Source organism: Mirounga leonina, unplaced genomic scaffold (assembly GCF_011800145.1).
Source record: "Mirounga leonina isolate KUSES-001 unplaced genomic scaffold, KU_Mleo_1.0 Mir_175, whole genome shotgun sequence".
Lineage (NCBI taxonomy): Eukaryota > Metazoa > Chordata > Mammalia > Carnivora > Phocidae > Mirounga > Mirounga leonina.
In genome coordinates, this window is record NW_023270453.1 from 20100751 (window position 1) to 20126321 (window position 25571).

A 25571-nucleotide genomic window follows, 5' to 3' on the forward strand; every position below is an offset into this window, starting at 1 on the left:
GAAGCATCTGCCTTCAGCTCAGGTCATGATCCTGGAATCCTGGGATTGAGTCCCGCAGTGGGCTCCCTGCTCAGTGGGGAGCCAGCTTCTCCCTCTGCCCCTCCCCCTGCTTGTGCTCACTCTCTCTCTCAAATAAATAAATCTTTAAAAAAAAAAGCAAACTATGAAAGCTTACTCAGGCAGAAACTGATAACAAGAATAACCTTTTATCTGTTAATTTATAGTGAAAAACCTTCCCACACACACATACACACAAAGCCACAAAAAACTCCAGGCCAGACTTCACTAATAAATTCATGTAAGGGAGAAATAATAGCAACTCTACAAAGTCTTCCAGAAAATTGAAAAAGAAGGCTTCCAAACTCATGCTATGAGGCCTGCATTACATTAATGCCAAAACCAGGCAATGGTCCAGGAATACGAAGTACAGACTAATATCTCTCATAAACATAGACACCAAAATCCTCAAAAAAATAGCAAATCAAGCCCAGTGACATAAAAAATAGTGCATTGACAAAACAGGGTTTATCCCAAAAATGAAAGGTTGGTTTAACATTCGTATAAATCCATCAATATAAAGCATCATGTCAGCAAACTACAAAAGAAAAATCATAGATTATCTCAATAAACACACAAAAACGGCACTTGGAGAAAAAAACCCACATCCGTTCCTGACAAAAACCCTTCAACAATCGATGAGGAATGCCTCCAATGGAGTGAGCACGTATGTAAGCACTGCTAATGCGGTAGCTCATGGCAAAGCATGGAGTGTCTTCTCATCAGAAACAAGATGGGGTGGAGGGTCCACCAGCTCTTCCAACGCCGCGCTGGGCTCCAGCCGATGCAAGACAAGGCAAGGAAGCGAAAGGATCCCCTCTGCAGACAATCCAACGGAATCTATTTAAAAATCTGTTACAACAAACAGGTGAATTCAGAAAACCCTTCGGGCTACAGGATGAATGTACAAATTCCCTTTTTATTGGTTGGAGAAAAGCTGTCTTTCTCCCTCACTCCCACAGGGTAGTTTCTCCAGATATGAAATTCAAGACTGGGGCTCTGCCCTTTTGAGACTTCCACTCTGCTCTCCTGTGGCATGCATGGTTTCTGATCACTGCTCCTCTGTAGGTGAGGTGTGCTTTCTTTGGCTCCTTTCAACATTTGCTCTTTGGCTTTAGTGGCCTCCAGTACTTTGTCTGCTTGCTTTTTTAATTTAAAAAAATTTTTAAATTTTATTTAAAAAAATTTTTTTTAATTTCAAACCAACATATAGTACATTAATAGCTTCAGATGCAGTGTTCAATAATTCATCAGTTGTGTATAACATCCAGTGTGTCTGCTTGCTTTTTAAAGAGATCCACCGCCAGAGCCAGCCAGGCGCCATGTCCTGCCGTTTTCACTTGATGTGCCCAAGTTTTGGACTTCTTGGCACTCACTCACCTGGTATTCCCTGAGCTTCCTTGATTTGTGGTTTGGTTTGTGTCCTTAATTTTGGAAAACTCTCAATTATTATTATTTCAAATCTTTCTCCTGCCCCCCTTCCCTCTTCTCCACTGCTCCCCGTGCATGTGTGTGCGTCACACCATTTTGTGATCGCCTCACACCAGGGCGTTCTGTTCTGCTTCTTTCACTCTTGTTTCCCTTTGCTTTTCTGTTTGGGAAATTTCCACTAACTTACCCTAAAGCTGTCTTGAGGGTTTCGTTCCTCGGCCGGGTCAGGTCTATCAAAGGCATTCATTCCTGTGTTTCTTACTTCTAGGATTTCTCTAGATGCTCTGCTCACGTTCCCCATCCACGGCGTCCACCGTTTCCACACAGCCTTTGGCATGTTACCCACAGCTGCCTCCTGCCACATCCCAGTCTGCTGGGATTTCACAGGGGCCCGTTAGTTTTCAGGGAGTCGTGCCCTGGGCCGTGCCCTCCGAGCACTTCTCAGGTGCCCTTCCCCCCAGGTGTCACCTTAGTGACAGGGCACGGCTCTGGTGAGGCCTTTCCCTTGGTGGGGAGGTGTCTGTGGTGTCAGACCCCTGGTGTCAGCTATCCTCCCCGCCTCCCCGACCAGACATGAGGGGGTTTCATCTGATCTTCACCATGGGAACCCAGGGGAGCCCGCTGCCTGGGCTCCAGGGGCTTCAGCCGAGTGGTTCCTGCTCCAGACGCTTCTGCTTCTCTCGCTGTGACTCTCCACCTCTGCCTGTTTCTCTGGCCCTCAACTCTCTAGTGCATCTAAGAAGAGTCACTGATCAGTCTGTCCACCTTTTTTCTCGTTATGAAGGAAGAAGAGAGAACTCCATGCTCTTTACGTGTCAGAGCAGAAACCAGGAGTCTCCAGTAGAACCCCTTTGGGAACTGCACAGCAGTCTCTTAAAAAGAAAAATATTCCCTCCACATGGCCGAGCAATTCCACTCCTAGATGTCTGCCCAATGCGGAAAGGACAGTGCCTGGGAATACAGGACTGGCACGCCAATGTCCACACCAGCTTTATTTGTGACAGCCAAAAATTGAAAACAACCCAAGTCTCCATCAACAGGGATGTGGATAAACAGATGTGACGCATCCGTACACTGAAACACTCAGCTGTAAAAAGGATGGAATAAGACATGCAAGAACATGACTTAACCTCAAACAGCTTTTGTGGAAGAAGACAAAAATCAGTACCTACTATAGAAGTGAATTTATATAAAACTGTAGAAATGCAAATTAACCTTAGTGACAGAAAGCGGACCAGTCGGTGGTCATCAGGGATGGGGTCCATAGGGGCGGGAGGGAGGAAATGCAGAGGTATGAGCAAATGGGTGACAAATGAATTATCTTGACTGTGGTGATGACTTCATGGGTGAATATGTCAAAAGTCATTACACTTTACAATATATGCGTTTGGTGTAGATTATGTCAATTATGCCACAATAAAGCTGTTCTTAAAAAGAGAAAATAAATTAGCTTCATGTAACACTTAGGGATTGATTACAAAATATATATAATTACTTTGGTCGCTGCAAAAGAAAAAATAAAGTTTACAGTAGGATATTTTATTTTTTTATTTTTTATTTTTTTATTTAGGGGACAGGGAGCCTGAGCTGAGCGTGGAGACTGACACGGGGCTCGATCTCACAACCCCAAGATCATGACCTGAGCTGAAACCAAGAGTTGGATGCTCAACCGACTGAGCCACCCAGGTGTCCCGATTTTATTATTTATTAAAAATTAATTCAGAGCTAGAAGACATCTGTAATGCACATGCACTGTAAAAAATGATTACATTTTTAAGCAAACATACCCAAACTTATCCACCTAGCCAAATAAATGCTGCTTCCCCCAAAACACAGACTGTGAGAATAAATGTTCTTATTCTGGTATGTGGCCATTACGCAACACAACTTTTGGACCGTCTCCCGGATCTGAAATTACTTCAGTCCCAGTTTATGAGCAACATAAGAAAGCTACTTTTATTGTTTTATGATCACACCTGGTAAATGAAATCTTTATTACATTTCCCACTTTAAAGCTAGGATTTCCAAAATGTATTTGAAAACAACACAATTTTGACACAGTGTAACACGGCCTTTTTACAATTTCCTTAGCAAGAATTTTTTTCAAGAACATTATCTTGGAACAAAATTGGCTTTGTCTTTCCCATGGAACATACACACTGAAAAATCCGTCATTGTAGAATAATAAAACTACATGTTTGTAAGTGGAAGAAGAGCTAATATCTGAAGTGAATAAAAAGCCTGACCCTGACATGGGCAAAAATACTGAAGTCCCCTCTGTTATCATCATGCTATCGTCCACCTTTGCAACAGTACACACCTCCTCCGTAGTGTTTCTTACATTTATGTTATTACTTAACAGTGTAATATGAGACACATTAACAAAATAGCTGTAAAGATAAGTTATGAAGTGTGAATACTGGAACAGAATTTGGCATCCACCATCCCAATCAGGAGCTGGACACTACTCAGTCCGGGCTCTTCCCCATCCCGCCCTCACCTCCCGCATCGCACTCCACGCCTGGCCCACAGAACACCATGCAGAATCGGGAGTTTTCACTCCCATGCTCCAAAATACATGACCCTAACTGTGTATGGGGATTCTTGCTCGAGCTCTATAAAAATGGTGTTTCACTCAACACTATGTTCCCAAGATCAACAATCGCACACAGTCCTGTGTGGTCCATTCATTTTTACTGTTGTATTTCATGCACAGACGTGCCACCATTTAGGCCACAGCCTCTGTTGATGGTGCTCGGTGGTTTCTCGTGTGCCCCAGGGCATGTCCTGACACCCTGCAGCTCTCAAACTGGACAGCAGAACCACACGCAGGGGCTCGCTCCAAATGCAGACTCGTGCGTCGCACCCCTACCCTCAGTCACTGGCTCTGGGCCAGAAGTCTTCATTGCAACAGATATGCATGGTCTCCACACATCACACTTAAAAAACCATGTTCTACATAGACCCCTCGTGATTGCTGGAGCAAGGGGGCACTCACACATTCAGACTCACAAGGTCGTGCTTTCCAATTTGCTGTATTATTTTATATCCAAACCAATAGTACATATAAGTTCCAACAGTAAATGCTTGACAGTGCTTCCCAAATCCAATAGTTGTGAAACTGTCTTTCATTTGGGCCTTAATTTTCCTTTTTTTTATTCCTATATTTATTTCTTTGCTGACTATTCAGGTTTTCCCTTCAGGTGTCACCCCTTCTGTGACACACCTATTCATGTCTGCTGCCAATTTCCAATTCTCCTTTGGAAACGTGGAATTTTGTTTTTACTATCCTGGACATCAGTGCTCTGTGGATTATATACATGCAACTAACACCTGTGCTTTCCGTTTCACCTCTTCTAAGCTGTCCTATAGGGCTACAAATCTTTACCTTCAACGTGGTTGACTGTATCAATCTTTTCTAGTATGGTTAATGCATTTTTGGAGTTGTTTAATAAACACAAAATCATATGAATATTCTCTTAATTTTTAAAAAAGTTAGTGTTTTTCCTTTCACATATGAGGCCTGAATTATCTTTGGTGTGAGGTAGGGATCGGATTCGATCCTTGTTCCATATGGGTAACTAGTAACACTAGAACCATTAACTACACAGGCCACTTTCTTCCCACTGACTTGTGGCTCTATGAGCTGAAATACTTCACATTTTCATAAATGCTTGAATCAATCTGATCTCTTTCTAACCTCACTGGTCAATTCCTCCATCCCAGTGCCAATCCCACATTCTAGCTGCTACAGCCCTGCCAGGCTTAAGGGAAACCCTGCTTTCTTCTCCCTTCCCTCCTCCTGTTTTCTCGGTATCTCATCAACCCCGGCCTTTGCTTCAAATAAATTTAGGAATCAGATGTCCAATTCCACAAAAAAACTCTGGGGTGATTAGCATTGGAACAGCATCAAATCTACTTGGCAATATGGGGAAAACTGACATTTTTACAATATTACTTCTTCCTATTAATGCATGATGGTCTCTCATCTTGTCTTTTTTAATGTCTTTGTTCAAGTTTTTAAGTATTTCCATGGATTATTTCAAGTCCCTTTATTTTTGTCAGATTTTCCCCACGAGGTACCTTTTATAAAGTTTTTGTTGTTAGCATGAAGTGGGAACTTTTCAAATACTGGGTGATCTACTTTGATGGTTCCAAAATTTTAAACCCACAAAACACTAAAAAATTACTTCTGCTCCAGTTACTTACCACACTTCCCAACTCCCTTACAGTAACCACTTTTAATCATGTCTTCTATCTTTTCAAAGTTTTTTTTTTCCTTTGTGGTTACCCTTGAAATTTTACTGTATGTATTTAACAAAGACAAAAAGTTAAAATTGTAATTCCCCAGCCAAACAAAAATAGAAATTTAAACCAGTACCTCCAGACATTGCTGTATGTAGGTATATCGGCATTTTGTCCATTTTGACAGCCCTCCTCTGTGACTTTTTCTTCCTACAGCATTCTCAAGAAGGTGCATTAGAGAAGCAGCACTGGTGAAATCCATCCTTGTTTATCAGACTCATTCCTGAGAGAGAGCTTCGCTGAGCTCACCAATCTGGCTTCTTCCTCTCAGTACTCTGGAGCTCAGACAAAGCGACTGTGGAGAGAGACAGACTTCTGGTTCTGGTTCCAAAACTTCCGAGAGAGGGTTTGGTAGAGTGCAAAAAGACTGCTCGGAGTGAGGGGACTCAGTGCCAAGTGTTAGAGAGGTGCTCTCTTTGGTTCCTGACACCTCTGTCAACGTTCTGGCCTGGTTAAGCCTCCCCTCTTCAGAGGATGCCTCCTGGGCCCACAAAGCCCACAGGCATCACCTGTGCCTCACAGAGCTCTCAGAGCTGGAGATCTGCCTATTCTCGTTTCATTTCGACCAAAAGCTGCTTAAAAATGTTTTCATAAAATTAATTTTAAATTACTCAACATTTTCATAGGATTTCATTCTCAGCTTCTTCCCATCATCATATGGATTATATATCACACATTGCATATAATAATTGAGGTGTTCTCAGTTTCTGAAGTAATCTAAATTTATTAAGGGAAACCAGAAAATCTATGCATAGTAAGCAAGACACATTTTGGTAACATTATGACAAAATTATAGCAATATAAGTTTTGCCTTTGTGATTCCTTTTTTTTTAATATTTAAATAATCTCTACATCTAATATGGGCCCAAACTCACGACCCTGAGATCAAAAGTCGCATGCTCTTCCAACTGAGCCCACCTTCATGATTCTTTATGCTAACAGATGAACTTTTAAAATGTAACTGAAGATGTAATTGTGAAATGTGGACAATAATCACAGGTTTCTAAAGACTAAGGTAAGAAAAATAAGTAATCAGTGAATTTCCACCCTCTGGGGACTAAATAAAGGCAGTGAGCCCTACCAGTCTCAAGAGGGTACCCTGGCAAGCTATGTATCAACATCTGAGGTTCCTGCACCCGCCACGACACTCTGCTCATGGGGTAGGAATGAATGGTGAATAAGCAGCCACCACCAATTCAGACGCATATTCTCTCACAGGGGATGACCAGGGCCTACTTTCTGCAACTGCAACTGCAATTTTTTAACTTTCGAACAAGCTTAACTATAGTAAGAACAGGACAAGCGTCTTATGAAACTCTGAGGAACTTTGACAAGCACCTGCATTATATCACATTGTTAACTCCCTCCAGAAATTGTCGGGGCAGTGATGCCGGAATGGAGAAGCATAATTACATGTCACTTAACATTAGCCTGACAGACAGGAAATAGAACACAACCGATCTTTTAAGCCTAAAGTTAAAATTTTTCAAGTGGGCAGTTCTATAATTTGTTTGATTTCTACATCACTGTGGTGTTTAGTAGCTGTTAACAATATTTCATCAAAGCAAAACATTTAAAAAAAAATAAGTAAAATAAAAAAAAAGAGAGTCCTAATAAAATAAAACTTTGACAATAGTGATTACAGAATGTGGATTTTTAATGAATTTCATATTGCAATGAAGACAGTCAACACTTAAAAACAATTACATCAATACAATAAAAACACTTGCTTCTACACAACACTTATAAATGTATACCTCCCCCCCAAAGAAACTTGTTTTTCACAGATTTAAGCAATAAATGATTTACATAGGATTCTTCAAATTCCAAAATATGTACAGAATTTTTGTCTCTCCAGAAACTGATGTGCAGTGGTTTGAGAAAGAGTGCTGTTTTGTCCGACAACATAGTTCTTACGAGATTCTCTATCAATACATATTTTCCAGTTACCACACATTTTCCTTCCATTATTAAATGAAATTCTGGACATGTGAGCACATAGGACAAAACCATTCTCATTTCCAAACACTATTTCAGATGAGATCCCGTGTGGCTGATCACATGGCTTAATTCCAGCCACACAGGTACATCCATGCACACAGACTCACACACATTCACACACGCACACACACCCATGCACACACATGCACTCCCTATCCCAAATCTCCATGACTCCTGAAAACACCACCACCAAGGCCACAGTGGCAGCTGAACGGAACCATGTCCGAGGACAATGCGGTGGTTAGCAGTAGGGTATCCTGCTCCTGGGAGTGCGCACAAACACCATGAGGCCCGTGCCCCGTGGAGAAGTGAGGAGGGAGGAGGCTGGCCCCTCCTGCTAGCGAGGTCAGCAGCTGCTGGACACGGAGGGCACTAGTCTGCAGAGAACTGAATAGCATCAAAAATGTTGAGTTAAAAGCTTCAAATTTTTTTAATCTGGCAGAGATCTGGTTCTTAAGTTTGATTTCGCTGTGTTTGTATACATTTTTCAATGCTCCTAACAATGATTCTAAGACACTCAGACATTCAAATTAAAATACAACAGGAGCCCAAGAGTGTGGACGCACAGCTCAGCGTCCGAAGTCACCGGTGCTCTGCCGGGTCGGCAGGGGCTGGACGCTGACGTTCTGGCCCACATTCTCAGGTGTGGTGTGGGGAGATGCCAGGCTTTGGAAAAAGAGCTGCTCTGAAGCATTTGTTGTTTGTCCTCTAGTCTTTAGTCGGCAACCTCAGCCCTAACTACATCATGACGAGTTTTTCCTGGCCCTTCTTCCCTTCCACACTGTAAGTCATTTCAGAATCGTTCCAGATAATTCAGGGCTGAAGCTCCTAAGATGAGCTACCGCACACAGTACCTGAGCAAAAGGAGCCTCAAGAGAGGCGCGTTCACACAGGACTGAGGACGGCCCACACGCTCTGCTCACACCACACCCTGCCAAACGGCACTCCACCAGCAGTCACCACTGGGAGGTGGAGGGCACCCATGATCATTGCCACTCTTCCCCTCTGGGCCTCTCCAAGCAGACACATTCAAAGTATTAAAATGAGAAGGGCAGTACATGGAGATGGCTCTTTATCAAAACTGTAACTGAGCAAGAAACATGAACTCACAAACACCAGACAACAGTAACTCCTAAGAAGGCAAGAGTGACAGGCTCACCCAGGCAGCGGGAGGACTGGCGCTGAGAGGTGTCCCAGCTGCCGAAACGGAGCATCCTGTACCCTGCGAAGCATGGTTTCCGCTACCACCTTGTCAGCTAATGCAAGAGCTTTCGTCCTCAGGATACATTTGCTATGATTGTCTTTCTTGCCTTCTGAACTGAATTCGGCAGTCAAAAGTGCTCTAGCTAGGCATCAGTGAGACTCCCACGTTTTCCAAATACATTGATTTTTGAGGTAGTACTCATTTATTTGCATTGTTGGCTCTCAAACACCACCCAAGGAAGTGAACCCATTTAGAAATACGCAAACCAAAGTGTAGAAAATAAATAAGGTTTTGTTTTCAGGTAGCAGGCAGGGCCTTCTTTATAAGTTCAAGTCACATTCACTGGATGAGTCATTTGAAACTTCTAAAAACTGTTTATAACCATAGCTATAAACTAAAGTGCTTTAAATTTTGCTTAATATCTGAAATCAGTGATTAGAATCGTATTTTTGAATTTGCTAATATGAGACCTCAGGAGATTGAAATGATTTTCTATAAAAAGAGCAGAAACTTTTCCTTTTCAAAAAAAAATCTTTCCAAATGTTGCAAAGTTGGCGTTCTGTTTTTAACTTCTCAATTCCAGGTAAATTTTACACAACTATACCAGAATACAGAGTTGAAGCTGAACTACACCACAGCACATGCTAAACCCTCAGACGGAAGTAAACATGAGATCTCCCATCACGCCTGCCAATCGCCAGCCAATGCAGATGCAGCTCCGTGACCTTCCCGGGACAAGGTAGATATGTATGATGATTCCAGAAATGCCACAGACTGCTTACGCCTCACAGTAAGTACACAGGTTCACACTGAACTCACGCAAACGTAATGCCCTCCTGTCATCTGTCAAACACCAGGAACTCACAACACACAACGTGCTACAGGGAAGGGGGCTTCAGTCCACTGACCAGAGGGTGCCAACACACACACAAGACGAAAATAAAGACATGTGACCATACATTTTGCTGTACATTTCATGCAAGCTCGGCACAATGAGAAAAGAAAATACAAACCACCCTTTCCAGGGTGCAACTCTCACAAAAAGGGCTTGACGAGTAGGAGAAAAGCGACACCAGTCCATAGGTCCATGGTGAACTACACAGCTAAGGGCGCCGGCGACCTTATTTCTCTTGTAACAATGCAGGGATGTTGATGTTCCAGCCAATGGCTTGCCTGTCAAACCCGCAGGTGAACAGATTGCACATGGGGTGGTCCTCACTCCACGCCGAGCAGCACACCATTCTTCTGTGGCCCTATTTCCAATCACACAAACCAGAATTAGTATATTATTCCTGAAGCACACATGCCATAAAACCTCAGCCAAATTAACAGCTACATCACGACAGAATGGAAAGAACACCACTTAACGAGCAGCATTAGTCAGAGTGAGCCAGAAACACTGTGCATGTGCCGTGGGGGAGTGGAGGCGAAGAGAGTGGCGTCAGAACACATGACGAAGTCAGTGAGATTCACACCTACACCATTCCGGGGTTCTTTAAAAATGAGTGGGATTACAGTCAGAAAAAAAGAATAAATGATGAATTTGAAGTTTTTTTAATGAGGCTAGATGATATTTGGGAATATATTAAATGAAACTCATTTAAAGACCTCAAAGATCATTGTAACAAATAACTGCCTCAGGTAATTAAGGATCCAGAAAAATATATCTGGAACCAAATAAAACAAGGATAAAATAAATGGCCCTCCCAAGTAAATTCCTGCCACCTTCAGAATTCCAGCTATGGAAAAAATTACTGCAAAATATCAGCAAAGTTTATAGTGGGATATCCCTAGTGCATATGTACAGAGATACGAACAGCACCTTAGGACACGAGCATACGTTCCAGATTAACGTGGTCGGTCTAATATGCTGCTGTTACTATAGCAACACACAATAAAGTACAGAAGTAGAATTAAGAAAAGCTCACAGAAATTCAGTAAGTAAAACAAAACACTCAAAAGAATGACACAAAAGTTCCCTCCACTAACCCTTCACATGTGAACAGTGCTATCTACACATGTGAGAGAGACGACAGGCCACAGAATAAAGGTATTGCAAATGCAAGCCCACATCACAAAGGGTTTCAAGAGCAACCTTCTATCACTTCTCTGTTAAGAACCCAAGGAAAAAGAGTGAACAACACATCTGTTAACTTGTAGTAAATTCAAGAGTCTGCACAGGAACCAATTAAAGATGATCAATCAACTCAAGGCATTCGTGGTAGAAAGCAAATGGGTGTGTGGAAGAGACCCTGTGGCACTCAGAACAATGGTCTGTACGAGCAGCTCGCCCAGGACGGAGCTGGAAGCCAGCTCGGGTTTGGAGTCCAGCCTCCCATCTCCCGTGGATTGCCTGAGTGCGTGGGGACATGCATGGGGCACACATCCAAAGAGGTTCCTTGGGCACGTGTTCGGAAAATGCCACGCACCCACCCAGGGTCATGGCACGCATCCCGGACAGGGTGCTGCACGCCCACCCCAGGACCCTGTGTCCTTGCCATAAACCTCTGACACCGCGCACAGAGCCTCCCCGCTCAGTCTCTCCTAGACTCTACAGAGCTCGCCTCGCTTGAAACCCACTTTTGGGAAATGCCACACGCACTCTCCCCAAAGTAAGACAGCTTTATACTGTTAGCCACCTTCACTCTCACTACCAGGGTCAAATACGGGTTGCTGTTTTCTCTGCCTCCAATCCGTCAGCTGAAGGAAGCCGGGGCGATACAAGCCAGGGATTTCCAGCTGGGGTTCTGTGACGCTGAAAACCATGTTTGTGTCTCAGAAGAGGCATTACAAGCTCAGAATGAACTGAAATGTTATTCACTACTCTTAAAAATAACTATTTAACACACCACTTTACAAGGGTATAAATCCAAGCACAACAAATTCTACAGTTTCAACAAGGCTGAAATCACCTCAATGGAATTAGTAGCACCGAGAACCTCTCTTGCAGAAAATCTTGTCAAAGTAGTGAGGTTCCACACCCACAACACGGTGCTGTGTTTCAGGGGCAGACCTCCTGTGCGGCAGGGCACGTCGGGAAGAGAAGCCATCGTGTTAGCCATGCCGTGTGGGCGGCACACCCGAGACTCTCAGCAGGACCCAAGCATGAAAAATTCCCTTTGTTAGCGGGTGTGAAGCTCTTATCAGGTAATCTAATTTCATGAGTAGTTTCGATGATGTGTACTCAAATAAAAGTTCAATAACCCGCTTCCAACAATACATGTACCAGCCCTAAAAGGGGAGAACAGATGAAACAATCCCGTCTTAAGGGCAGAGGCCTTTCACAGAAAGTCGGTGCCACTTAAAGAAAAGTCATTGCCCCGCCGACAGCAGAGCCCCCGCCAGTCGTCCTCCGAGACCACCCTCAGTCGAGCGTTCCTGAAGCCACACCCCGCACAGGGCCGCCTGATGGTCACTGTCCGTGAGGCTGCACACGAGGAGGACACGGGGTGTCTCCACGAAGGCCAGCAGAGCTGTGGCCGTCAGCAGCAAGGGTGGCGGGCGCCAGGGGGCACAGACACGCTGACGGCAGGGTCAGGGGCCGCCCGAGGGTACTAGCTCGCCCCCACAGCTGTGTGCCACAGCAACACAGAAAACACCAAAGGAAGCAAAGGAGAGGGGCCGCGGGGTGAGGCTCCCTCAAGCACCGAGCCTGCAGAGACACTGCTCCCACAGAAGGAGCCAGCCTCTCCCACTTCCAGTGGCCCAGGAACAATCTACACCCAGGGGCCCAGGTGGCCCTCAGAGATCCCGCATCAGCAGGTGTGAGCTGGTGCCACGAGCACCAACCAGTTCTCAGCACACGGAGACACCGTGGCGGGCGGTCCAGCCAGCACAGCGGACACCGGGCCGCTCCCGGTGCATCGTCTGAGCTGTATCTACATGGGGTCCCCTGTCCTGGACCTGCCATGGAAAGGTGTCTTCTGGTTGTGGGTGGAGGTGGGTCCACACCACGGCTTCTGTGTCACCACATTCAGTACTCCTCACCTAACACCCTTCCGGCTGCATACTTTCACTTGCCAAGATCCGAGTCTACTTTCCAACGTGGAAACCACTACTACACGCGCAAACAGCTCCGCAAATCAGAGTGAGGAACTGAGTGTGCAATCTCATTGACGTTTTTAAAAAACCTGACACTCTCAGTTGAGGTATTGGGAAACAGTTTCAAATTTAAATTTTATGAGCTCTAAATACAGATCAAGTATTTCCAACGAAAATCTAGCATCCAAAGACAATAGGAAAACAAGAATGTAAAACTCTAATATTGTTATATTGATGATAGTTGAAATTATATTATCTCGAGTATATCAACATAAATTAAATACACTACTAAAATGAATTTCTCTTTTTTTTAGAAAACGTAAAAGGATGTGGGGCTCACAGTCTATTTCTGTTAGTGGTGACCTAGGACGCAGACTCCCAGTTGTCCCTAAGGCTCTCTGCCAACACACATACCAAGAGCACAGTTACCTGCCGGCTGCTCCGGGGAAGTCGTGCTAGCCTCACACCTGACATGTCGAACAATCTCACTTGTCGGTTGTCATGCGGGAGGGCAATAATTTTTTGGCCAACGCATACATTGATCCTGCAAAGAAGAGATAAAAGCGGGTTACATACAAAGCGGTGACAGCATGCGTGTCTCAATTTACAGAGCATCACGCAGTAGGAGACTCTACACCATTCACATTTCCAAGCAAAACACATGAGCAAACCACAGGTACCATCCGTCGGCAGCATCAGAACGCAGAGACCACATGACTCACACGTACCGTGCACACGCTACATAGCAACTCAAACACAGCCCTACAGGTGGCCCATTCTTAGCCCACGAAGCTTACTTCACCAGCCAGATTTTATACTTACATTTCAGCCTACAGGAGATATGAAAATATGCATTAGAGGATCAATAAAAAATATTACCCCCCCAAAAAACATACTTCCCCAGAAGTCTAAGCTGCTTTTCCAAGGATCTATTAAACACTAACTTTATATGAATAAGACACCACATTATAATCCACCCTCTCAAGGCACAACAAACAGCTCCCTTCACCTGTTGATGGCAGAGTCTGTGCGAATCGTCGCAATGGGAGACCTCATATTCCTTAAATCCCAGACCTTCACGGTGCGGTCATCACTGCCCGAAACAACATTATCTCCCACGGTGAACACAGCAGAGGTCACAGTGCTGTAAGGAAAGGGCACAGGTTCAGAAGATCATCAGGAAGTCTCAGGGTACAGACACAAGTCCTCTCCACCCATGGATGAGCACATGGTCTCGCTGCCAGAGACCTGATGAGGCAGGAAGGAAGGAGACTGGAGACGCGGAAGCCGAGGGTTCTCTCTGCTAACTGCTGTAAGAGTAAACGTAAGCATACCCAACTTCTCAGCACGCTAGAAAACTAGTCCATTCTCTTCTGTTCCACCTTCTCAGGCAATGGAGTAAAGAGAAGCTACCAGAAGACATGGATTACACAGAACCTGCCAAACGTCTATATACTCACACCTGACAGACACCAGAAGATTAAGGGAAAAAAATCCATGCCAACTTTCAGTTTAACCAGAACACTGGAAAAAACTTATTCCTTTAACTCAACCACCACCACCACCACCAGCTTAAAAATGTGCAAAGAGGGGCACTCGGGTGTCTCAGTCAGTTAAGCGTCCGACTGTTTTAGCTCAGGTCATGATCTCAGGGTCCTGGGATCCGGCCCGCATTGGGCTCCACACTCAGCGGGGAGTCTGCAAGAGATTCTCTCTCCCTCTCCCTCTGCTCTTCCCCCACTAACACATGCACTCTCTCTTTTCTCCCTAAAATAAATAAATAAATCTTAAAAAAAAAAAATTGGGGCGCCTGGGTGGCTCAGTTGTTAAGTGTCTGCCTTCGGCTCAGGATTCCGTGTCAGACTCCCTGCTCCGTGGGAAGCCTGCTTCTCCCTCTCCCACTTTCCCTGCTTGTGTTCCCTCTCTCGCTGTGTCTCTGTCAAATAAATAAATAAAATCTTAAAAAAAAAAAAGTGCAAAGAACTTAAATAGACTTTTCTCCAAGGAAGATTTATGAATGCCCAAAAAGCCCATGAAAAGACACTCAACATTACTGATCATCAGGGAAATGCAAACCAAAACCACAGGATCCCACCTCACACCCACTAGAAGGCCTACCATCAAAAAAAAAAGAAAAAAAAACAGAACACAAGCATTGGTGAGGACGTGGAGAAAGGGGAACCTCGTACACAGCTGGTGGGAATGCAAGCTGGTGCAGCCCCTCTGGAAAACAGTATGGAGGTTCCTCAAGAAGTTAAAAATGTAGCTACCCACCACTGGCAATATATCCTACAGAAATGAAGTCAGTACCTTGAAGAGCTATCTGCGCTCCCGTGTTCACTGCAGCACTACTCACAGCAGCCAAGACAAAGGAGCCACCTACGCGGCTGTCCACAGACAAATGGATAAAAAAGATGTGATGTGTATATAAACAACGGGATCTCATTCAGCCATAAAAAAGAAGGAAATCCTGCTGTCTGTCACAACGTGGACAAACGTGGAGGTCACTGAGACCCGAGAGGGACCCACATGTGACGCACAGAGAATGGGGAGAAGGGGAGGGTAAGCCCAGAACTTCAACCTGACGACGCCCCTGAATTCCCTATTCCAAACACAAAGGGCAATGTGAGGGCTGGCCTGGAAACGAGGTTGCTGCGCCCAGGTGCAGGGGCCACCACAAGCTCTGAGGACTTCAACCACAAACAGGGCCGTGCAGACGCCCGGGGCTTCTCCGTAGACTCTCGTTCTCAGGGGGTTGTGAGCATTCTGCTACATTAATGAAAAAAGTCTCCACACAAGACCACCTCAGCTTATGTTAATGAAATGCTGAAAGACATTAGGTCTTTAACAAATCACAATCCTGACAGGTACTGTAGTGCATCAAAGGGAAAAGCTGGTGAGGGGGCAATCGTTCTGAAGGCACCCTCAGACTTGGGTCCCACGGGGAAGCGGCTGAGCCACGACCGCTCACTGGAAAAGCTCAGACTCTGCCCAACTCCAGCCAACTCATTTATCTTGTCGCCGAGAGCAGCCGAGCATGTGCTTCCAGCTGACAGCGCGGTACCTTCTCGCCGCACACCACTGCCCGGTCTGGAACATTCCACTCCCTCCGTGGGTCTCAATCAACGGAAAGACTGTAATGCTAGCACTCCTCATTAGGACGAACAGCTGTCTTCCCAGTCACACAGAGACACAAAACTGTTTTGCATAACAATCTGCTGGAATTTCACAGCTCAGAAAAAAAACACATGATGTGGAAAATGCTAAAGCAGTGCACTTTCCCGGCCCCGCGTCAGAAACGGACTGCAGAGCTTCCCACAAACAAGTCCTACTTTTACACAAGAACAGACCGGAGGAGCAAGCACTCTGGACACAAAGACGCCTGGGGAGCAGGGGCACCCTCCCCCTCCACACACACACCAGAGCCCCCTTGGAAAAGCGTACCCAGGGAGAGGTCAGTGTGGCTTTCTCACTCTGGCCTGTCAACCTGGCAAGTACACGACCACATTCACAGAAAAGGCCACGTTCAACACGTCCGTGGCCCACCCGCGCCGGCACAACACACAGAGCAGGGCTTTCAGACCAGCCGACCAGACTCACTCACACACCTGCACGGAAGACGCAGACAGTGACTGCGCGTGTGGGTACATCGTCATGTGGCCACAGTCCTCTCCGACCACCACTTCCCAGTGTGTTCCATCAACTACACTTGTAACCGACGAGACAAGTCTCCGGGCAGCCACACTAACACGGAGGGTCCCAGAGAGGGCACTCGCCTCGGTCCTGCCTGCCCCGTGTGCCTCTCAGAGCGCCGATGGCGCACGGCGGCCTGTGTCTTCAGATCTCAGGCGCCTGAATGAGAAAACGAAAACTCTTCTCCAAATGAAACACCCTTCTGAACAGTGCTCCATGGCTAACTCTCACAAAAGTAGGCCCTGAGATAAAGACATTCAAAGGAAAAGTTACACTTGTGTCACACGTGATTCTTTTTCAGGATTTAAATCTGAAGCGCTCCCTGGAAAAAGAAGTTACAGCAGCAGGAGCTCAATATTCCAGCCTGGTGACACTGTTCCGTGAACCTCCCTCTGTGGCATAACGGACAGACGCCCCATCTGCGCCACCGACAGGACCGAGCGACAGAACCGCTCTCTCCCCAGCATTCTAGTCCCCTCGATGGGCCAGGCCTGCTTGGTGTGAGAGCGTGCGCCACCACGAAGAATGTACACAGCACACATCTCGGCGGGGCAATGATGGTCCTCGCTCTAACCGCACACGTGCAGTTCTCAGGCAGCGTGAGTGTGACGGGCCGCTGAGACCTGCTGTGGCGAAGACCTGTGCCGAGGCTTCAGAGAAGTTTCTGCCACCACCAGGGTCACCCCCCCACCCCGGAGACGGCTCCTGAGTGGCTTCGGGAATGTGTCAAACAACACTCAGTTCACCTGGCTAAATCCTCCTCCTTGGCATTTGATTAACTGAATTAAGAAGGTTATTCAAAGAGGATAGTTCCACACAACCTGATTTAAAAGGGAGACAGAAAAGTTAAATCTAGTATGATTTACAGGGTAACTTCATGCTTATAATAGAAAGGGTCAAGGCTCTGATTTCCTTTCTGTGAAGTCTGGTCACTGTTTCATTCTTCCTCTTTTTTTTCCCCTTTCCTTCAGGTTTTATTCATTCATTTGACAGAGAGTGAGCAAGAGCACAAGCAGGGGGAGGAGCAGAGGCAGAGGGAGAAGCCGACCCCTCGCGGAGCAGGGAGCCCGATGCCGGGTTCGATCCCAGGACCCTGGGATCATGACCTGAGCTGAAGGCAGACGCTTAACTGAGACACACGGGCACCCATTTCACTCTTCTTAAACAGTGTTAACAGCCAACCATAATTAAGTTTTGAATATTTGTAATTACATCAACAATTGTGGCAAAATCGGAGGAATATATTCCATTTAAATTAGGTAAAGAATGATCTCCCTCAGGTTTTAACAAGCTAACTGTTCATTCCCTTGGTTTCTGAATGTAACTTCGCTGGTTACATGCTAATCAACTCACCGCCAAAGTCACCGTTACGTGATTCTGTGTATAAAAACTGGGAAGTGAAGAATTTAAAAGGATTCGTTTATTTAAATCTTCCAAAAGGAAAACTTTTACATCCGCTTTGAAAGTAATAGGATATAGACAAGCCCTATTCATAAGAATAATCAGGAAAATTAAAGTCGGAAATGTATTAGGAGCCATAAGATTTTTACTCTCAAATACATTAGGAGATTAGCCAAAAACTGCAACATCAAAGAAAGATCTGGTGTTTTCCTGAAAACGCCCCAGACGGCAGCAAGCCCAACCCTGGGTCCGTGGTGACCTGCCACACACGCAGGAAGGTCCCTCTTCTTCACTGGTTATGGGAGAGGCTGACGTGGACGTCCCTTGTGCCGGACTAGGGGTGACGGCCCCTAAACACTGGACTGCAGGTGCTGGGGGCCCTCGTGGCCCAAGGACTGCGTGCAAGTGTGCTTCAGAAACGGGAGTGTGCATGCGCCTGGCCAAACTGGCACGGGCTACATGGAAGATGACACGTGTGACGTGCAGATAGGTGCACACGGATGTGCCAGCATGCCCACCAGAAGGGACGCTGGCTGCATGGAACATGGAATACGTGTGCACGTGAGCATTAAACAAGCCAGAACCAAGCTCACACCGACACCGAAGGGGCTGCTACCTCAGCCACTCTGATGAACAAGTGTCCTGTAATCAGGGTTTTGATTTACTCACTGAAGGAGCCTGAGGGGGCAAGAAACACTTGGCGCCAGGGAGCACCCATGGCTCCCACACCCAAGCAAGGACAGCGATGGAAAACCCCAGGTCATGCTGAAAGGCCAGAGTTAGCTATTATCACAGTCTTCTGACTCCCCGCATCTTCTATTCACATGGGAGACTGACCCGAGCGACAGGCACCTTCTGTGCCTGATCATCTGAGGATGGACTCTCCAGGGGTCCTGGTGCTCACGGGCCCAACAGGACAGGTGCTGCCCTGGACTGTGGACCACAGCCGCACATGAGCTGTCACAGTCACGGGGGTGGGGGACTGCCACACACACAATGGGAAAATACTTTTATTCCTTCAGTTTACTAAGCCTTAGCCAGACTAGACTCCCTTAAGCAAAGGTTCAGACCCTGTGGGGCATGGCCGAAGCTAGCAGCTCTCCAGGCTGCAAGTCCCAGTGCCCTGTCCTGTGTGTTAGGCAAGGAACCCAGGAGACCAATGGCTGGGGGGGAGGGGAAGGGGGTGACTGCAACCGTGGACGCTGTTTCCACAGCGCCAAGTCTCATGGCCAGCTTGCCCCCCCCCCACACACACACACGGAATTCCACAGACGATCGTCACAATTACACCCTTGATGGTATTCGATTGTATCCAAGTCTGTGCGCTCCATGCTGGCCCCTGGGCAGCCAACCACAGCCACACTGACAGACAACCCGTTCCCCATGTGGCCCGTGTCAGTCATGCCCACTGGTCCACGAAGTTCGAGCATGCTGCTCCCTAGCCTTCCCTGCAGGGACGCTTCATCAGACCGGGTGGGTAACAGCACGGAGTCTATATTCTCTGGGTTAAGTACCAGCACTCAACTCCATGGACTTTGCAATCAGTACTAACACTCAGCCCTGGAGGCTCTGGACTGAGTGCCGACATCTGGCTCAGTGTGGGGCTCCAACAGCATGTAGAAAGCTGCGGAAAGTGTCCAAAGTCCCTCTCTGTACACACACACACACACACACTTAAAATAGTCTTTTTAAAAAAGTTCTGGTCCTTGAGGGATTCTGGAGAAACCAGTCAGTGGAGCCTCTGAGGACAGAGGGAAATGGAGTGTTACTCCGCTCTGTCAGCAGCATCTGCACCCTGCGGGCCCAACGGCAAGGCTGAGTGCAAGCAAGCGCAGATGCTGAGCGGGTGATCTGAGGCCCACCTGGGCCCGGCGTGGGCAGTCAGGGGCCAGGCGCCCAGACCATGAGCACCACCATCTTCCAAAAGCAAGCTCTGCCTTCAGGCGGCTGCTCCCTCCCCACCCTGCTCGCCACACACCTCACTCAGAGCCTTCTGCCAACACGGGCAGGCTGGTCCACACACATCTCAGGTCCATCTTAGTGAGTCTATAACAGTTAGGAAGTGTTTAGCCTGTGTTAACAGCCTGACGATTCTTCTTCGGTCATCTCAGTAAAAAGTGAAGCAACTGGTAACTCACAACAAAGCTGTCAAGTAAAGTGATTTAAACGCATTTCCTTAAAGTCCTTATTTTTATTAGGTACCTATTAGCCCTTCTTAAATGAGGAATTTTCAAAGAGTAAATAAATATTAAATCTCCTCTTACTTTTAAAAACTGTACTCTGAATTGGAAACAACTTTTAAATGTATCAAGAGGGGACTGTTAAGTAAATTCCCGAGTCCCCAAACTACAGGCTAGAAACCGGAGGTGAAGGGGAGGTGTGGGTGCTGACACAGGACAACCCGTGAAATCTCTCTGTGAAATCCAATGACACCTGAAAAATGGCCGCATTTACAGGAAAACCACGGCCTTGTCTGCTAACGCGAGGTGTGGAGCTGCCCCCAAGCAGCTCTAGTTGCTCACTGTATTCACTAACCTCTCCTTGCTCATTTCCATGAAAAGGGCGCTAAAAATGACACGTCCTAAATACACCATAACACAACCACTGGGGCAGTATACTGCCGGTGTCCTTAGTCTCTCTTGACCTTGGTTTTATGGTAACTTTATTAACCAACTATTACCAAGAATTACATGACACGCTAAACCTTCTCAAAATTATTTTTGAACCATCTAATTAAAAAGAAGACAATTCCAGACTCTCAGGCAGCTGGGCAGGGAGTGTAAAAGTGAAAGGAGTTTAGGCTCAATGAGCATTCAGCTGCTGTGATGCTACAAGGCCCCCTTCTTCCTCGACTGTCACTCCCACCCCAGGGGCCCTTCTGGAGCTGTCCTCCAGTCCCCAGAAGAAACCATGCAGTACAACATGTATTTCCTCATCCTCCTCACAGACAAGGGCTCACAAGTGATCACCAAGAATAACGGACCTACAAACCAATTGCAGTCTACCAAAATCTCAGCATCCAAGGTGGTCTGTCACCAGACAGCCCCCATACACCCCCACCATGGGCCTGCACACAGCCTGAGTCACTGACCAAGCACAGAATTCAACACTTAAAATCCACCACCACTCAGTTAAAAATGTCATGCTGTCAAAATGCTTTTTCTCGGGACTCCTGGGTGGCTCAGTCAGTTAAGTGACTGCCTTCGGCTCAGGTCATGACCCTGGCATCCCTGGGATCGAGTCCCGCATCGGGCACTCTGCTCAGCGGGGAGTCTGCTTCTCCCTCTGACCCTCCCCCTTCTTATGCTCACTCTCTCTCTCTCACACACTCTCTCTCCCTCAAATAAATAATAAGAAAATAAAATCTTTAAAAAAAATGCTTTTTCTCTTCAAAAGCACAAAGAAAACTGTTAGTCGCATGACATAAAATTCAAAGCTATTTTCATCTCGTACATATATGACCTAGAATTTGGTATTTAGTACTAAGTATCTTCCCTGGTTATTTGGGAATAAAAGCATATGAAAATGTCTTAGCTTTAAAGCAATCATTATCATTTCTCATCTTATTTTTTTTTTTTTAATTTTGTTTTGTTCGATGTGGTGTTTTGTTTTCTTTAGAAGAAAACACCAAAGTTCACATTTGGAGGATAAAGTTATAATCATATGGGAAGAATTAAAGCAAAACAGAAAAAAAAAAACCAACTTTGCATTCTCAGATATTTTACCCATGTTGAGTTAATTTCAGAGTTTCTTCAATGCCAGAGTTTATTCACACTTATGAATACTGTCAGCTGGGTACAGACTGGAGTCATTGGCCACCCACGGAGGAAGCTTAATGACCAGTGACTGCCTCAACTGTCAGTCCCTTTTTATAGCAATTGAAACAAAACAAAAAAAAAAGAAAAGTGGGGGGGCCCTTCACCAAGACCCACAGAGAAGCGGCAGTGCCAGGAGGGAGGAAGCCGGGACCTCCTGTTAGAGGACAATCCAAATGGGCAGCTCTCATGTTCCTTTCAAAGGACAGTTAGTGGACTGAACCTTACAATGAGCTTTATTACCACTGAAGCCTCTTGCAGAAGGTCTCTGTATGCACAACCCACAAGGCCAGAGTCCGACTGGGATCAGCAGGGTGCTGCACCCCACCACACGGAGCATGCACCCCTGTTCAGGGAGGGAAGGGCAAGCTGTCCTTCACAGCACAAGACTTCCTGACACAGCTCACTGACTGAATCCTATTGTCAGGGGACACACACACGAACATGGAAGGATTTAGCTGATTTCAGATGAAAAGCACTGGATTTCAGTTCAATCTCCTGACGATGAAGACAGAAATATACGAAAACAAACTGCTGGTAGTTCAAATTCCTGACATTCCAAAACACTTCAATTAAACATTTCTATTCTTTCCAAGAACAGTACACACAATTTCTCATTCCTGCTATTGGGAAAACCACCAGTGACATAAAGTCCACCCTGGCGGAACTCGGTGCACCCTGGGCCCATCCGGCAGCCGCTCCCATGGTCACAGAGAGAGCTGCGCTGAGCAAATCCTATCACGGTAACATTCCTATTATAATGAAGGGCTTTCACAATACACAGTGAAAACTGAAAGGGAACACATCAAGAAGGAAAAAACATTATCTGTCCTTCTAAACATTTCCAATGAGAACCTTACACAGAGCTTATGTCAAGCAGAAATCACGGCAGCACAAACTTCGAGGCGCTACATCTCAAACTCTTCCTTTACCAAAAGGCACAGAATCCACAGCAGCACAGGATAACAGTACGACAAAATGAAAAGGAAAAAATATCTCTCTCCCAGACCCCAGAAAAATCAAATTATAAAACTAGGCCAATAATCTTGAAACCTATACAGTTACATCTTGCCTTAAGAAAACCCAACATATTGGATGCCTGGGCGGCTCAGTCGTTAAGCAGCTGCCTTCAGCTCAGGTCATGGTCCCAAAGTCCTGGGATCGAGCCCCACATCGGGTTCCCTGATCTACGGGGAGCCTGCTTCTCCCTCTGCCTCTGCTCACCCCCCTGCTTGTGCTCTCTTCTTTCAAATAAATCTTTAAAAAAAAAAAAAAAAGAAAAGAACAAGAAAACCCAACACACAGAAATTCAAAATAACTGGACAACTAAGTGAATTACATTATAAAACATCAGATTCTCACATAACTTTACTTAAGAATAATATGTGATGAGTTCCTATAGATGAAAATATGCCCTAAGATAGTAGTTTTGCATAGTGTGTCCCACATCATGTTAAAGTGAAATACGTGCTCATGTATTTTTAAGAAACACTGCCTCTGCTTAAACAACGATCCACCAAAAGAACACTCCACCTACAACTCTTCAGGTGACACCAACAAGTAATGAACAGAAAAGCTCTCGTCGGAGCTGTGCTTTTCATGTTCAGAAAAGAAACGGGTTAAAAGAACTCAAGAAAATCAACCTGGGAAACCAAGAGTTACCTCCCAGACTAGGAGACAGCTCCGAGAGAACAGTGTGACTTATTTCCTATGGTGGTGAGCACTGCTGGATGCCAGAGAGGCGGCCATGGGTCCGTGACGGCAGCCGTGGCCAGTGGGAAGGGACAGGTGCAGCAGGGGCATCTGTCAGAGGGACCAAAGGTTTGAGGGGAGGCAGGAGAGCCTAGTGTGTCTGAGAAGCCACACTCAGAACATCACAGGTGAGTGATTAAACTGAACACACAGTCAAAATCAGCCGCTCCTGTGCGCTTAGTCGGGACTTAGGCTCCTGTGTTCTAAAAAAAGCATGCCCTTGGGAGGGCACATGCTGACATCACTTGCACAGGTACCATATTGCGTTGGATTTATTTATCCTATGGGCTCAAACCTAAACAGCCCCCGCCAGAGACAAGAAAGCAACAGTTACTGACTAAGAAGAGGCTCACCTAAACACCCTATCCGTGTCTCACCCCCTGCTTTTCCGAACGGCAGTGATTTGCAGAGGCTTACAGCAATCAGAACGCAGGAAGGTTGTTTAGTAGGGATCACACAGGCTGCAGCCCCACCTGCTGACCATGCAGTGTGGGGTCTCACCAGGCAGGGGCCTCTCCACACTGTGGGAGCAGAGGCTCCCACCTGCATACGGTCATGATGAGGGAACAGAGGACAGACTCGGGCTACAGCCACGGCAAACAAGCCCCAGCCGGGCCCTGCCAATTCCCAAAGGCTTAAAAAAAAGGTAAAACCTCCCCTTCTCTGAACCTTACCAGGGGAAATCAGCGCCAAAGGGAGAACACTTCCTTATCTTTGTAACTACACGTCAACGAACATACTCGTTCATCCTAATTCGGTTAAGAGAAAACGCACATGGTCTGAGTAAGAGTGGGGCTTGTATACATCTTCTGTGTTTGCTCAAAAGCCCACGTGTCCTCAGCTACAGTGAACGGAAGCATCAACTTCTATCTTGGGGGATGCGGTTGCAAGAGGCCCAGGGGCAGACACAGGTCCATGCCTGCTCTATGAACTCCTGATCCTGTGAGAATAACAAGCCTTCATAATCAATTATGTTCCTCATAATTATACCTCTTCAAAAACAGCCATTATTTCATATATCCACCAGCTGCAACACGACACCCCCAATCAGACATACGAAACATGACACCACCACCTGCCCTACTCCCTTCAATTTCACTTATGCTTGAAACTCTTCAAAATAAAACACCGGGGAGAAGAGAAGCGCAGGCTCAGCGTAGGGCTGTGTGTGCAGGGGGCCCAGCTCACTTTGCACTCCAGTGACAGCACAGGGCTCCTCCTGTCCTCCAGGCCCAAAGCAACCTCACCCCAAATACAGATGACGGGCAGCTGCTCCTGGCACCCCCGGCCCCACCGCAGCCCCCTCCGCATCATCCCGGCGAGGCTGACTGGAAGGCATTCACTCCATGGCCAAGAGCAGAGCCCACGGGACCGGAACCTGTGAAAGCAGGGGCATGGCAAGAGCCGCCCTGCGCACGGGCAGCAACACTGCCCTTCATCAACCACAGAGAACTAGCCATCTTCTGTTTCGGGGCTATGGTTACTCTAGCTGGTAGCAGAAAATCATGATTCAATCACCATGGAAGCTCTCAGAACACACCGAGATTTCAACCACCAACACTGCAGCACACCTCAGATGCAAGACACCACTTCTTTTCCAATCTCAAGCTTCTTAAAAAGTTCTGTCCCAGTTTCCTTGCGAACATTTCATTAATCCTAAACATTAAATCTTAGTATTCTAACATTAACACATAAAACAGACTCATTTACTGCATCATATGAAAGAACGAAGAAAATTCGTATTTTCAAGCAGCCAAATAAGCAAGTATTCATTCATTAAGAAGTGTTTACTGAGCATGCGGGAGCTTTTCTGGACATGCAGAAACTCAAGCAGGACACACACGGCCAAGGAGAAACAGGCACAGTCCGGT

General features: G+C 46.2%; 1 protein-coding gene across 3 annotated transcripts in view; it reads right to left on the bottom strand.

The window, feature by feature from the left end:
• Positions 1 to 7432: 7432 nt before the first annotated feature.
• The window catches only part of WDR37 (WD repeat domain 37), a 55636-nt gene continuing 37497 nt past the window's right edge, over positions 7433 to 25571 (bottom strand). For all 3 annotated transcript variants that reach the window (XM_035021745.1, XM_035021746.1, XM_035021744.1), the window contains exons 12-14: positions 14049 to 14183; positions 13469 to 13583; positions 7433 to 10251 (exon numbers count right to left, since the gene is read on the bottom strand). In XM_035021745.1, the coding sequence (XP_034877636.1) occupies positions 10120 to 10251; positions 13469 to 13583; positions 14049 to 14183 (382 nt within the window). In that variant the 3' untranslated portion in view covers positions 7433 to 10119. The remainder of the gene's footprint in view (positions 10252 to 13468; positions 13584 to 14048; positions 14184 to 25571) is intronic.